The sequence below is a fragment of the Pituophis catenifer genome, unplaced genomic scaffold, assembly GCF_029215685.1.
Source record: "Pituophis catenifer annectens isolate HBS135680 unplaced genomic scaffold, rPitCat1.0.hap2 SCAF_1, whole genome shotgun sequence".
Lineage (NCBI taxonomy): Eukaryota > Metazoa > Chordata > Lepidosauria > Squamata > Colubridae > Pituophis > Pituophis catenifer.
Window position 1 is genome coordinate 100,672,839 of NW_027256881.1, and position 15,455 is coordinate 100,688,293.

General features: G+C 38.4%; 2 protein-coding genes across 2 annotated transcripts in view; one reads left to right on the forward strand and one right to left on the reverse strand.

Annotated features, from left to right (window-relative positions):
• The window catches only part of CDC40 (cell division cycle 40), a 43,754-nt gene extending 37,749 nt beyond the window's left edge, over positions 1-6,005 (reverse strand). Inside the window, exon 1 of the mRNA XM_070932814.1 lies at positions 5,791-6,005. Coding sequence (XP_070788915.1) covers positions 5,791-5,991 — 201 coding nt within the window. The 5' untranslated portion in view covers positions 5,992-6,005. The remainder of the gene's footprint in view (positions 1-5,790) is intronic.
• A 2,284-nt stretch (positions 6,006-8,289) lies between these two features.
• The window catches only part of WASF1 (WASP family member 1), a 64,052-nt gene continuing 56,886 nt past the window's right edge, over positions 8,290-15,455 (forward strand). Inside the window, exon 1 of the mRNA XM_070953388.1 lies at positions 8,290-8,363. The gene's annotated coding sequence lies outside the window, so the exon portion shown is untranslated. The remainder of the gene's footprint in view (positions 8,364-15,455) is intronic.

Here is a 15,455-nt window from a genome sequence, read left to right on the forward strand (position 1 = left end):
CTTACTTTCAAGATAATGATACAATAAAAATAATTTATCTACATGCCTGTTACTTGTACCTAAATAGTTCTGTAATTTGACTCAAATTATTAAAATTATAGACAAAACAATCTCTTTATATCAATGTTTAATTAAAATATTTTCCCTATAAACACATTAGAGAAAATAAATTCCATAATCACCTGAGGCAGCTTATTTAGCTACTGCATTATTTTTGTCGGTGTTAAAATTTTCTTGAGGATCAACATTACACAATCTTGTGGTTTAAAACCATTGGATGCAAGTGCATCATAAATGTTTTCATAAATGGAGATTCTTTAGCTTCTTTCCTTGAGTGATAATTCCCTACACCCTCTGAACCAGAAATGTATTATGGCCAAGGGGCTGCCATTGAAAAGAAATGTTACCTTCTGCAATTAGATGGAAAAACCTACCCTCAACAACTATCATCTTCTTTATTAAATATCTTTACAAATTGTCAGCATAAAGCAGCTATTGGAGCGAGTACTTATTGCTGGTGGGATGGCTAATAACAATAGAATATCTATCCTCCCCCTCTGCATATCTCCAAATCTCTGTAGTATTGCAGAAAGCTAAAGATAAGAAAGCAAAGTGAAGTCCTATTGTATTAGTGCAATCCACTTGCATAACACTGGTTGGCATTCCCTGGTTTGGGGAGCATAATGAATTATAATCATAGCTAGGATATGAGATTAAATTAGCACAAGAGTTTAACTCATTCAAATGGGATTTTGACTTTTGTAAGTAGTCAACTCCTTTAATTTTATCCTGAACTACCTTGGAAAAGCCAGCAGCTTGTCATGTGCCTGTGCTAGAAAAGCAGAAGCTAAAGATGCCCTTAGACACAGTCTTTAAGCTGCATTTCCATTTTTATCCCTACCAGCACCTTCTTTCTCATAATCCACAGAAATGCATGACTACTTCCACGTGTAGTACTGTGGAGCAACAGATGTTTTCTGCATATTGCATGACAAACAGGTTCTGAAATTTGAATAATTTTTAAAAAGGGCTTAGAAAGAAACATATACAAAGTTTTGAAAGTGGCAAACTGATGTCCACATAAAAGCTCTTGAATAATTTTAAAGCACCCCTTAGAATACAGCTTGCGAATTGACTACTATGTTGTTCCTGAAGAATTTAATCAGTAATTGATGTTACTGTCACCATGAACATAATAGGAAATTATAATCAGATGCAATGTTTTAATTCTGGTTACAGTGCCAAATGTGCAAAGAGATAATTAATTCTGCTCCAAATAGTCATAATGTTCAGAAATGTCTGTTTTATTATCTTTATATAGAAAGCTGGAGAAAAAAGCTTTAATGATACATTGTATAGAATAGATCCATCATCAAGTTATAGTAAACAAACTTGCAACTGGTTTGTAAATCATGCTAAATCATAATGGCTCCATTCTTCATTTGTTGAATGTGGCCTACGGATTAAAGACTCCTTTTTCCTACTCTTGGAATAAACCAGAGAAAGAAACTGAAGACAACCATGTTTTAACCAGGCTTGTTCCACTCAAAATAAACCAGAGTTCCAATTTGTCTAATATTCTATAATAACTATACTGCACTAGCTGCATCTGCTTATAAAACTCAGCACTGTCCATTAAGACAAGTCTTCTGGTTACTTAGGATGTAGGTATTTTTGTGCAGAATTCTGTTAATATAGAGAAAAAAACATTACTCTTTAAGGATTATATAATGCATTATTTCTTTAAAATTAAATTTGAAACAGGAAGCATTCAAAATTATGTCTGGTTAAAAATATGACATAAAGTCCTGACAAATATAATTGTTTTTCAATAAAAACCTTGTCTGGTGTTTAAAAAGAGCAAAAGTAGAAAAAGCATTTGTATGTAAAAACAATTTATGCAGGGGATGATTCATGGTAATGAAAATTATATTCCTTAATTTACTCCTTGTGCATTAAAAGAAAAAAGTTGGGAGTTCAAATGAGTGTCCTCTTTTGATTCTTTAATAAAAGGATTATAAAGGACAGAATTTATCAGCAATTCAGTAAGCGCCTTTCCGTAAAACATCAACTAATCTGGGATTAGCAAATGAACATAATGAGCGTGTCTCACTAATATAGCATGTTAAGGATGATATATACAGAATATGTACATCATATATAAAGATTTACACAATTGTGAAAAAAAGCTGACACTTTTACATGATATATAGTAAAGCAAGATTTTTTTTTGCAAATTAGAATGTATATTATTTTTGTGCAGTTATTTACAGATTCAAATTTAAAAATCAGTGAATATGACAGATGCAGAAGTTTGAATATCTTTTCAGTTAGTACTCTGTAACCTTTCCTTTGGCAGAAATAATTTGCAGACATTTCCATTCTTGGTTTTAGAATGTTCTTTTTTGTAGAACTCTTCTAGCTCAGAAATATTCTTAGGACTCCACGCATGCATGTATCTTCAAGATCTTTCTCGTGTTTTATAATATTAAAATCTGGAAATTATAAAGTGCATTTCAAAATCATTTCTCTCTTTTCTGAAAGTATTTCATGGGTGATTTTGAGCAGGGTGGATAAAAATCAATGATTTTTTTAAAAAAATCAAAAAAAATCAGATTTTTTTTATTTAAATCGGATTTTTTTTTATTTTTATCGAATTTATTTTAATAAAAAACTTTTGGGGTAAAAATCTATCGTAAGAGTTTTCTATTTAAGATACATAAATAATTTAGTTTATTCAGCATGAAATGGAGCTTAGTTATGTAGCATGAGGCTGTATATTCTGCAACACTGGGACTAACGGTGAGTCAAAAGTGGGTCAAAGGAGTAGCAGAGATGACAGTTGCTCTTTAAAAATTATGATTTGAATCGAGTTGATTTAAATCAAGCCTTTTTACTACTGATTTAAATCATGATTTAAATTGTGATTTAAATCAACTCGATTTAAATCAAATCCACCCTGATTTTGAGCTATGTTTTAGATTGCTGACTGACATAATCAACTTATTTTCAGCTTCCATTTCTCTAATAATTACACTAACATTGTAGAGCATTAGTTTCTAGAATATGATATTTAGTTGAATTCATTCAATTAGCAAAGACTTTTTTTCAGAGTCAAGTAGGTGTACAACCTAACTACATTAAATGGAAAATCAGAACATAATTTCAACTACTAAAATGCATTTTATATGGAACTAACCTAGAAGGCAACTCAAAAGTTGCAGCTAATAAAAATGTGAAATACGCATTTGTTTTACAGAAACAACTGTACTGATTGCTGTACTGCCTTCCAATAAGCTTCCATATTAAACAATATTTTATTTGAATGTACTACTGAATTAGCTATAGTTGGCTGCCTTACATAGCAGACTAAGCTATACATAATTTAAAAACACCACTGGATTCATACATCACTACATCAATCTTTTAATTTAGTTTATTTTAAGATGACTCAACACACACACCAAATTCAGAAAAGAGCAAGTTACAGTACTAATGCAAGCCATATGTTAATTTCTAATAGCACATCTGAACTACTAGAAACTTTTTTTAAAAAAAATCTATTAGTGAAGCCATGTTTGTTTGTTTTTTACTTATTTATAGGTTACCCTAAACAGAATCAACTCTGGACGGCAAAAACCATCTATGGCTATTTATAACCTTTACAAACGGGTTTTCAAGCAACATTACTACATACCGGTAAATAACGATGTCCTACAGTAGATTTCAGTAATTCACCTTCAGTGTTTAGCATACATCGTTATTAATGATGCAAACTAATGCCAACATATGCCAACTAATACATATTAGCATCAGATACTAACTGGTATATTTCAACTTCACCAAGAACTAATCTATCTAAGATGAGTCGTAATCATCACTTCCAAATTTAAGAAAAAAGAAAATTCTGAAACTGGTCCATACAATATTCTGATAAAGACCTGCAAATTCAATTGCAAATAGGATATTCACTGATATTTACATTTACATATTAAGAATGTAAATTAAACATTTAAGCATGCAGATGGCTGAACTAGAAAAGGCCCCCAGGAAATTATTGAAGTAAAAACCATGAATCAGGGGGTACTGATACTTCAATTAACCTACATCTATGGTGTAAAAATAGTTCTACCCATCTTCCAAAGCAAAGCAGGTAAACAGAAAATGCATGGATAAATATGAGGACAGAAGATGGCCATCTTAAATTCATAAACAGCAGACAACCTGTGACATGTTGGGTCGTTTCAGAGATATTTATTTACCAAAACTGAGAAACAGAATATATATATATATATATTAAATTTATATGCCGCCCCTCTCCGGAGACTCAGGGCAGCCAACATTAGGCAAAAAAGCAGTGGGAGTGACTTCTAACTTCTTTCCAATTTCCCCATAGACTTTCCTTGTAGGAAAGTGTCATGGAGGGTTAGAAATGATGATCAGGGGACTAAAACTGACTACAATAACAAGGGCCACAACTTTGCCAAATTCCAATCTCACAGGAGCCATGGGTCATTGAATTTGGATGCATTCTTTAAGTTAGCCCTATTTGATGTACATTGGTTCAAAAACTATTGCTCTATTATGGTTCATTTTGCCCAACTGAATGTTACAAAAAAAATCAAAGTGTTTTACTGCTATATATATAGATTATGTGGAGAGCTTCATGCCAGTAATACAACTGACACAAAAAGTTACTGATCTGTTTAATACTTAGCATGCACACGCTTTTGTCAATGTCTTCACAACTGAACTTTACAAAGTAAGTTATTGTGACACTCTACAAGTAACTTTTTCCAATAGCCTTCAGTCCTAGTTGTCAACAAAATAACATCATGTGATAAGACAGAAGATGCTGCTTTGGAGAATACAGAAGAAGAAACAGATCTTGTTCCATAACTCAAAAGAACTCTTTGAGTTCATTTGCAATGCTATGCCTCAGACACAAAAACATGAAAGAAACAGATCATGAAGATCAGTGCTGGTCTGTAAAGTTAAATTTACCCTCCCTCCCTTCCCAGTGATTGCTGAAGCTAAAACTACAGGTAGTCCTCAAGTTACGACCACAATTGAGGCCAAAATTTTATGTTGCTGAGAAATTTGTTAAGTGAGTTTTGCCCCATTTTACGACTTTTCCTGCCACATTTGTTAAGTGAATCCCTGCAGTTGTTAAATTAGTAGCACGGTTGTTAAGTGAATTTGGTTCCCCCATTGGCTTTGCTTGTCAGAAGGTTGCGGAAGGCGATCACATGACCCTGGGACGCTGCAACCGTCATAAATGTGAGTCAGCTGTCAAGCATCCAAATGTAAACCACGTGACCGTGGGGATGCTGCAACAGCCGTAAGAGTGACAAACGGTCATAAGTCACTTTTTTTCAGTGCTGTTGTAACTTCGAACGGTCACCAAGTGGACTGCTTTAAGTCGAGGACTACCCGTATGTTTTTGAACATCCACATATTTCTGAGAGTGCAAGGCTGGGCGCCACCCCCTTTCCCACGACCAGCAAAGTCTCAAAAAAGTGATGAATAAGCCTTCCCTACGTACTCTCCGCTGTTGCGCTGCTGTAACATTTACACTCACGCTTTCTGGAGGAAGCTTGCACGCGAGAACACCCACGGCGTCGTTTCCCCCGTGCCACAACCGAAGGAAACCGGTAGGCGCTGGGAATGCCAAGTCTCCCATCGAAGTCAGGAAAAGGTTGGCCTTTTCTACTCCAGTCGGCGGGGCTCGTAGCCGAACGGCTCTGATCTTTTAGGTGGGGGTATCGGCCGTCGCCGGCCAGCTCTTACCTTGACCGACACCGCTGGGGCCGAGTCCACTACCGGCAGCATCACCTGTTGCGCAGAGGGCGGCGGCGCCGCCAAGTGAAGCACAGCGTCAGCCCCGGCGACCTGAGCGGAAAGGACGGGCCTTCCTTCAGTATCCGAACCCGAGTCGGACTCGGAATCCGAGCCCCCGTATGACGCGAGGGCAGCGATGGCGGCCGACATCTTACCCGAACGGAAGTGGCCCTCCTCGGCCAGGGGGGCGGGGCGCGGGAAAAGCCTGAAGGGTCCTGGCAGATGCGTAAAACAATTCTCTTTCTCTCCGGACTCTCCTCAGTTTGGGCTGAACTCAACATATCTAGGAGCGCAAAAAAAAAAAAATGTACCTATTTTTAGCCTTCTGTCCAAATACAATTGTGACGGGAGTCATGAAGCGTCAGGCTTTTTAAGGTTCAGCGCATTAGGACTTTTAACCAGTACACAAATCCCAGCATACCTTCGATTGTTGCGGAGGGAGGAGTGTAGGGCAATGTGAGACAGTTGCTTGTAAGATAGTTATCGGTGAAAACCCGTAATTTTAATGCACATTACCTTGCATTAATCTTCTCGGGATTACTCCAGATATACGTAACAGGAGAGACTAAGCACCACAGCTACTAATACATTGGATGAAGGGAAAAAAAAAGATTTGTGGCATCTTTAGAACTAAATCTCGCTCTTTTTATCCCAAAACAATAATGGACCCCTTCTCTTTTATTCCAAAATAAGAGAGCAAGAACGTATTGATATTCCTCACTTGCAAACAAAGTGCGTCTTTTTATTACGTGGTCCCAGTTCTAAAATGCAGCGATGTAAATAGGCGTCAATATCTTCTCGCCTTTCTAAATGCCACCAAATAATTCTTGCAATGTTAATTGCAAGTTACGTACTAAAAATGTCGGTTTCGTTTTGGCAACAGACCTAACTAACATAACTGCATTAGGGTGTAGTTTGAAATCTGGTAGAAAGAATGGCATCCAATGACTATAGGAATTCATTGGTTCATTTTTGTGATCACTCAGAAAGCACGAGTTCCAAAAGCTTCACATTTTGGATAAAAATAAACGGACATGTAAAAATTCAGAGCATAAATGTTAAACATTGTTAGGCTCAATTGATTCCAGAATTATAATGGAATATATAATTAATTACAGGATAAATGAGTGGGACATAAACTATCCCAGTACTTATGAATGCAGTTGGTTTTCGGTCCGATACCATTTATTTCAATAAATATAGGCAAGTGTTGAGATTATTTGTAGCCTTAAAAGAAATTCAATACTACTAAATTATTAAAAGCGGTGTCAGAATGCTCAGCAAGCCACGTTGTCCGACTATATTAGAAAGTGAATCGAGGCTAGGGGATTACTGCAGACTTCCTTCCGCAATTAGTGGAGTCCTGTGAAGTTTCACAGTACAATCTTACCCATTACTGAGATGCAAATCCTACCGAGTTCAGTGCGGTTTGACCGGCAATTGGACACTGTATTGTATATTCCTAGCCCAACTGTATAATGACAGAATGACTGCAGCATTCAAACTACAGCGTTTTAATGCTCTCCTTTTCTAACCAAACATTTTGCTCCAATGGAAAAATGGAGCAAGACTCCCAAGCATAGGTAAGCCTTACGAACGCTTAGCCTGGGCCGACCTTGTATCTTAACGTAGCTCCCCCGGACCGCCGTTCTTCCTCTTGCAAAGTCTTCTCGGTCCGACTGCCTTTGGATCTAACGCCAGCTGAGCTCCTCCTCCTCTTTCTTCTAATTGGCTGCGAGAAGCCGGTTTAGGGAAAGCCGCAATAAAACCCTGCCGCCGCCTCCCCTTGCTCTCAACCCCCTTAAGGAGAATAAAGCTAGCCTGTACCACCCGACCGTGTGCGCAGGGGGTGCGCGCGGGCGCGCGTGATTGGCAACAGAAAATAAGCTACAAACGTCCGCCTCCTTTCCTCCCGAGCCCGAAAAGCCGCGCGGTGAGGGGCTTGCCGGGTCAGGTGGCTGCGCAAACAACACCTTCGCCGGCCTCTCCCCTTCAGTGGTCGCGCCACCCCCGTTCCGGGAGAGAGTGCGGGAGCCGGCCAAGAAAGCCCCGCCTTCGGCACACTCGCGCCGACACACACACTCACACACACACACACGCGCGCGCCGATCTCTCGCGCTGTGTCTATTGTGAAGCTTTGTGCCGAGGAAGGTCCGCGCTTTCTCTCCTTCCCTTCTTTCGTTTCCCCCCCCACACCCACCTCAACCACTCCTCCTTCTCCACCGGCTGCTCCGTCTCAGCGCAGCCCCCCCCCCCCCACCCGGACTTTCGCAGACAACCGTCCGCCAAGGGTGGGGGCTCCCTCGCGGGGCGCGCGATCGAACTTCCAAGCCCAACGGACCCGGTGGGCGCGAGCTTCCCTCCTGACTCAGAAAGGGAAAGGAGCCGACCGGTGCGGGTGGGGGGGGGGCGGCTGTGGGAAGATGTAAAAAAAAAAAAAGGAGGGGAGAAAGAGTGGTGGTGCTGGTGGTTAACGCCGAGACGTGGTCAAGGAGCCGGGATTCCCTCAGCAAGAAAACGCGGTGAGTTTGCTGCCTGCTGCGGTCCTGTATTCTCTGCAGTGCTCCTTCTTCTCTTTCTCCCTCCCTCCCGCCGCCGCCCCCTTCTTCCACTTGCCCGCCGTTTCCCCGCTCGCCGAGGCGAGATATTCCCACTCGGTCATTCCACGCGGAGAGGGGTCACGCCTCCTCCCACCTTGTCTGCTGCTGGCCGGCCAGCCAACCAACCAACCATTTCCCGTGCTTGGGTTAATGAGAACGGGGAGGGGAGGAAGGGGGAGATCAGCTTTAGAAGCTGCACCCCCCCCTCCTCCTTCCCCTCGGTCCTGCGGCCTCAGATTGGGGCATGCGGGCGTTTCCGGTTGGCGATTTTTCTCCGTTGCCCCCGCTCCCCCCCAGGATGAAAAAAAAAGGCGAGGCTGCGGTCAAGGGTCTCCTCCTCAGATGTACCTGAAATACGTTTTTTGGGGGGGAGGGGGGGGTTGGTCGCTGCGTCTCTGCTTGAGTCTTCCGCCAATACGCGGCAATCTTTATTTAAAGCTGGGTATGTAGCTTTATTTCGTGGCTGAACCGACCCCGTTAATCCGGGATTCGTTTCTCATCGCATGCCCAGGTGGCTCGGTGCGAACTTAACTCTCACCTCTTTTCCCCCATCGGATGGATGGATGGATGGATGGGGTGGGTGGTTTGAAAACATAAGGAGCCTTTTCCTTTCCCGGTCCCCTTTTATCGAGGCGGACTTCAGAACGGCGTGGAAAAATAATCAATCCGATGAATGTACTTTAAATGATATGAAACGAGGTCGGAATATTTATTTCAGGGTAATTGGAGCAGAATCGGTGTACCTGTGTGTGTTTTCCACTTAAGGCATTAGTGGAAATATGAAGGGACATCGTGTGTGTGTGTGTGTGTGTGTGTGTGTGTGTGTGTGTGTGTGTGTGAGAGAGTGAGTGAGTGAATGATGTCCTGGGTATGGGCCAGAATACCACTGAATGCAATAAAGATATGGAGGACCTTACATATCCTTGATTTGTATGAGGCTATGTAAAGCAGTGTGTGGAACAGGTTCAGGGTAATAGAGCTCTTGTCTCAAAACATAGAAGTAACTGGCCATTTGTCTTTAAGCATACATAATTGCGTTTCAATAGGCTCTGAAATATCATAACTATTTTTGAATTAAGCTAATTTCTCTTTAAAGCCTGAAACGTATCTTGAGAGGTGGTTGTCACGTGGCAGTGAATGATTTATCCAGCCCTGTACATTTATTATACAGAAATTGTAAGATCCAAACCTTTTCCCCTGGAATCTTACTTGTGGCTGAAGTAATTGTGTCATAAAAGACTTAACTGCTTTCAACTTATTACAGCTCTTCCAGATTGTACTTTATGCTATTTGACATAATTTTATAGACACTGGGTATGAAGATTTAACATTGGTTTTGAGTGCTTTTCAATAATGTTAAAATTGCTTTTTACATTAACATTCCTTTTTTTAAAAAAAATGAAAAAAATTACCTGATAATGTAATAAAATAAAATATTTTATATGTATTCACATATCACATAATATATATTTGAAAAAGCCTTGCTACTGTGTTTATGCTTGGGTTTATAGAATCTGAGGTAGTGTACGTATACTTTGGTTTTGACTCAATGATCTTTGAATATTAGATCTTGAATTGTTTATTTGAATTGCAATACTTCTGGTAAAGCATATTCTAGCTTTTGAAATTTTACTCGGAAGACAATATTGCACGCTACAGAGAAAAAGATAAAATATTTTTAAAACATGTCTGTCATTTTGGTTGGGTTATTTTTCAATTCCATTCTAAAAGGAAAAGGAAAAGGAAAAGCTTAAATCAAAATCAAAGGTAATACATTTCACAATAAAAACAATATGATAACCTGATCTTGGACACCGTCAATTTGCTGAAATATTGAATCTTAGTATATAATAATTTATAGGGCAATATCATAACCTTTTGAACACAGTAGTATAAATGGAGTACAGTACTTAGACAGCTTATAGCTTTATTGTTTTCATTTTCATGAAGCTGTTTAGTCTTAATTGTTATTGCTTTAATGAACTGGCAGCAGGATTGAGATATTTTTTCTATGTGGTTTATGTGAACTCAGTATGCAATGTTCTGCAATAACATTGACTAGAAAGAGTTTCCTGAATAAGTTGTTACTTTTATTATCAGTATATGTGTATCTTTTTGGTGATGGTGCAATATTTCTATGAAACTGAAATAGATTAACCCTAGTGATATTCATGTCTAATAGGAATAAGAAATTTCAATAAGCACATTATCCATTAACCAGATATAAAAGCTATTCTTGTTCCCATTCATACCCAAGTATTAACTTTTTCAGAAAAGGAAATATTTGGAATTTTTAAAAAATGCTAATAATTTGAAATATGTTAATCTTAAATATTTTAGAGGTTCCAATAAGTCAATTGTTCTAAAAAAAATAAAGAATATATAGTAGTATATAAATTGGGTTTATCAGCATATTTCCTTGTTTTTTGTTCTAAATGATGTGTTTAGTGGATTTTATGTGACTCATTTTTATTTAATCAATAAGGTATAGGTATACAAATGTTTTACTTTTCTTCTATTCAGCCGTGATCAATTCTTGGAAACTGCCTGGACAAGTCTTTGCAGTTTTCTTGGCAAGGTTTTTCAGATGTGAAATACCATTGCCTGCTTAGTTATTATCAAAATAGGTGATATTCATGCTCCCTTTCTTATACATTAGGGGCAGAATTTTTATAATTACAAGATGCACTTTCTCTGTGTGGAATGGACATTGCCTTATGATTTGCTCTCAGCAGGTGGCGGCACCTAGTAGAACTTGGTTGATCTTGGAAGCTAGGAGAAATGGTTCTGGTTGATATTTGGATGTGGAACTATATAGAAACTACTGGGTACACTGAAAATTTAAGGGGGGGGGATCTTGAAAGAATGCAGTTGCAGTTTAATTACAAAAAATGCTGCAAGATTCCACCCCCCTTTCACTTTCCAAGATTTGAATTTAATTTGAGGATATCCTTTTCATATTGGTATGCACTTACCATTAACAGCATCTAGAAGAATGGACAAGTTAATGAAAAATTACTGGAATGCGATGGGGGAATGTATGCATAGATATTCCACTAGTTTTGTTTTTGTTTGCAACTACCATGAAATAGGAATAATGATTAATGTATGTCATTCTCCTGAAACATCTTTTATTAACATTGTACATAACATGTATCCTGCTGACTTTTATTTATTAATGTAACTTAGATTTCATATAAAAGATAACTTAAACAATTGATAGAATATAGTACATGATTTTTCTAGGTATATTGAACTTAAAACACATGATTCCACTGACTTCAGATAAGCCCTTCTTTGGTTTCCTTAGTTATCATTACACAAGGAAATGGAAACTATGCTACTTTGTTCTAAAATATTATTTTACTATATATATTATATTACTTATGCTAATAGCTGACAGACTAGCTTCTGTTCTTCCCATTATTTTATGCTATTGTGAATGAACTGTATTCAGTTTTCTTAATTTTATTTTATCAACAGTTGCTAAGGAGTTTTTTATTAAACCATTCAGAAACTAATGGACTGTGCAAAGTATTTTAAAAGTTTATTTAAAAGTTCAGCTTGGCTATTGGGCCACATTTGTTTATTCTAGACCAGTCATTGAAATCAGGAAATTGCAAGTTATAGGCTTGATGTGATTAGTGAGGAATACATCCAATAGTGAGAAAATGGTCAAAGACACAATTGAATGGTGGAAACACTATCAAGGCCATCAATATCTGAGCCATACCGGTACCTGTGATATGGTACACTGCTGAAATTATTAACTGGACACAAACTAAACTGGACAACTTGGACTGAATAACAAAAGTAAAGTTTGGATTATAAAACATCAGATATAATTATGATTGAAAAGAAAGTGTGGATAATAGATGTGACAATACTAGGGGATAGTGTAGGCTAGGAGACAAAGAACTGAAGATTACAAAGTCTCAGGATCTGAAAATAAAAGTTAAAAGATTATGAACTGGCTGTGGTGCTGTCAGTGGTTTTGGCACCCCGGGTGCCATACCAAAAAATTGTGGAGGGCACTTAGAAAATTTGTGCATTGACAACATTCCATCTGTCAATTGCAAAAGGCCATACTGTGTGGATTTGCACATATATTACGCCAATATATTACCATACCCTAGATTGTTGGGAAAAACTCAGTGTGTATGAAGGCCAACAGCTAAAGAACTGGCAGTTGTGACTTCACATTGTTGTGAACAGATAATAATAATATGGGTCCTTGGAAAGCACTTGATGTGTGAATAAAAATGCCAGATCCAGCCTAAACATCTGACTGACTGCCATCAACCATAACAATACATTGTATTTTCTCAAATTCAGTTACTGACCCAGTAGATCTTTTTTATTTAAATCAAAATTTGGCAGATGGTCATGGAAATAAGTATTAATTGAGTTCAGTGTTACATTTTTTCTTTTTTTAAAAAATAAAAACTCTAGGACTAGCACTGCTGGAATCCAAAGGCAAACTGGCTGGGGACTTGTATAAAAAAAGTAAATTTTTGCATCTCCACCTCTAGATTGCCTCTAGAGTCTTTCAGTGTTTGAGGAGATTTTGGAGACTTTAGGGAGACAGAAAATTGCAATTCTTGGATTCATTGAAGAAACAGTTCGGTCAGCAGGAGAATTTGACCACCCAGAATGTTTTTGTTTAATATACAAGAATTTATTAATAGCCAAGCCATAATATATAATATATTTAGAAATAGAAGTACTCTTATGCACTTTCACTTAAGTGCCTTGGTGAATCAGATCAAAATCTATTTATTTTGTAAAAAATAACTGCAGCTCCGGTGGAAATTGATTAGTTGGCCTTTGCTTTCTGTTTAGCTTTCTATGTTACTGTGAAACTATGAAACTATTGGCCTCTTTATCAAGTGGTATGGGGACTGGTCACTTTGTAATTTTGGTAAATATGGTAAAAACAATAGCTATAGTACAAATGGCATAATTTTGGAATGAATGAGGTAAAATACTAGAGCGTACATGTCTATAGAGATTCTCAGTCATCCAGATCATTCAGCTCAAGAAGCTTCTTGGATGAAAAGCGAAACGTCTTCAAAGAAAAGCCAGAAAGTCCAGTTGCCTCTTGAAAAAGCACCTTTGGGACTAGAGTATATACTTCCATGCCTCCCTTTTGTCTCTCAGGTCCTAGAATTCTATGAAGGAGGTTGTGATAAATTTGCAAGATATTTAAAGGTCAGTGTTGCATATGTCTACTCAGAACTTAAAACTACTATGTTTTCCCCAAAATAAGACCCTGTCTTATATTTTTTTGCCACCAAAAAAGGCACCAGGTCTTATTTTTTGCGGGGGGGGGGGGGTTGTCATCCACTGACTCTCCTCACTTGTGCGCATCGCCCCTGGCCTCCTTTTCACAGTCAGAGGCCTTCAAGAACTTCTTCGACTTTGGATAGTTGCAGTCAGGCCTTGCACACCTTGGCCCATTTTTCTGCAGCCAGCAAGGCTTTCCTGAAGGCCTCTGCAGCTGATAACAGAGCTCCGGATTGATCCGGAACTCTGTTATCAGCTAGAGAGGCCTTCAGGAAAGCCTTGCTGACTGCAGAAGAAATGGGCGGGCAAGGCAGGTGTCGGGGCCTGGCTGCAACTATCTGAAAGTAAGTAGTAGAGCAGCTCCACCCCTACCTTCCCCACCCTAGCTTAATTCTTACCCGTACACTCTGGAGTGGGTGGGGTCTTAATTAGGGCTTATTTTGGGGATAGGGCTTATATTAGGTGCACATGTAAAAATCAAGCTAGGACTTACTTTCTGGGGAAAGTAAGTATATTTTTGGGGAAACGCAGTACTTCTGGTACTTTGAGATTTCAAAGTTGGATTAATTCATATTTTTTGCTGTTATTGCAGCTTGGTTATATAAAGATTCTTGGACAGGTTCAGCTGATTATGCATGTATGTTACTATTGCTTTTCATGGCTTTTAATAATTAGTTGTATGAGAGAAAGGTTTCAGTTCAGACAGCAGGTAAGGCTTTCTTGAGAGAGAATAAGATGTTAATAGGTTTAAGAGTGATTGTGGCGTATCATCTCCTTAAAAAAGTTAAACACTGTTGAGTTTTTCTCTAAAATCTTTTAAAAAGTAGTGGCTGGACAACTCCAGAAATTCTGTCAAAAAGATATAAAATGTATTTCAGTGTTGTCTTGCTACCTTGTTATTGTAATAATACTGGGGGAGGGGGGATATTATACTTTTGTTTAGAGCCTCAGTTGATGCATTCTCTGGTCAAAAATAGTTTATGTTGATTCTCTGTGATCTCTTTAAGAACTTTTGACATTACTAGTCATGGCATTGTATCTGATTCAACACTACCTAGGGAAGAAAAGTTTGACCTATTTAGATTTCTTGTTATACTAAATTATAATAAAGTATCTGTAGTGATGCTAAATAGAAGTTCTATTCTTCAATTACATCGAAAGACATTTATGTTGTGATTGACTAGATAGCAAATCCCTGAAATATGACTTAAGACTGCATTATATTTCTGTGTCATTGCATGTCAGGGAATGTATTGTATCTGTCATTTGGAGATGGTTGCATACCTGTTGCCTTTATATTTCTGCGAATGTTAATGTTCTGGCTAGAGAGTGCTTAAACAGCAAAGCATCAAGAGGAAGTCATATCAACCAATCAACATTCAGGACATGCATCTCTACACAACATGTAGTTGAAATTTGGGAGGTGTGCATGTTGGTCTGTCAGTAACTATTTGCAACCTTCACTAAACCCATCAACCCCTTTGCACTGTAGGTATGTGTTGGTCCCTACACGCGGTTCTGGACACGTCTCAATCAAGCTTTAGGCTGGTTCACATATCACATGAAGCAGGAAATGCACAATTTCTGTTAGCTTCAGATCAGGTTTACATGGCATATGGAAGACCCTACTCTAAAAATAGGCAGATAAGATCCATTTTAGATTGGTTCTGAGATTCTGCAATAATTAGCTTACATATTTTGGCCCTTCATTCTCCCCAAACTTGAAAA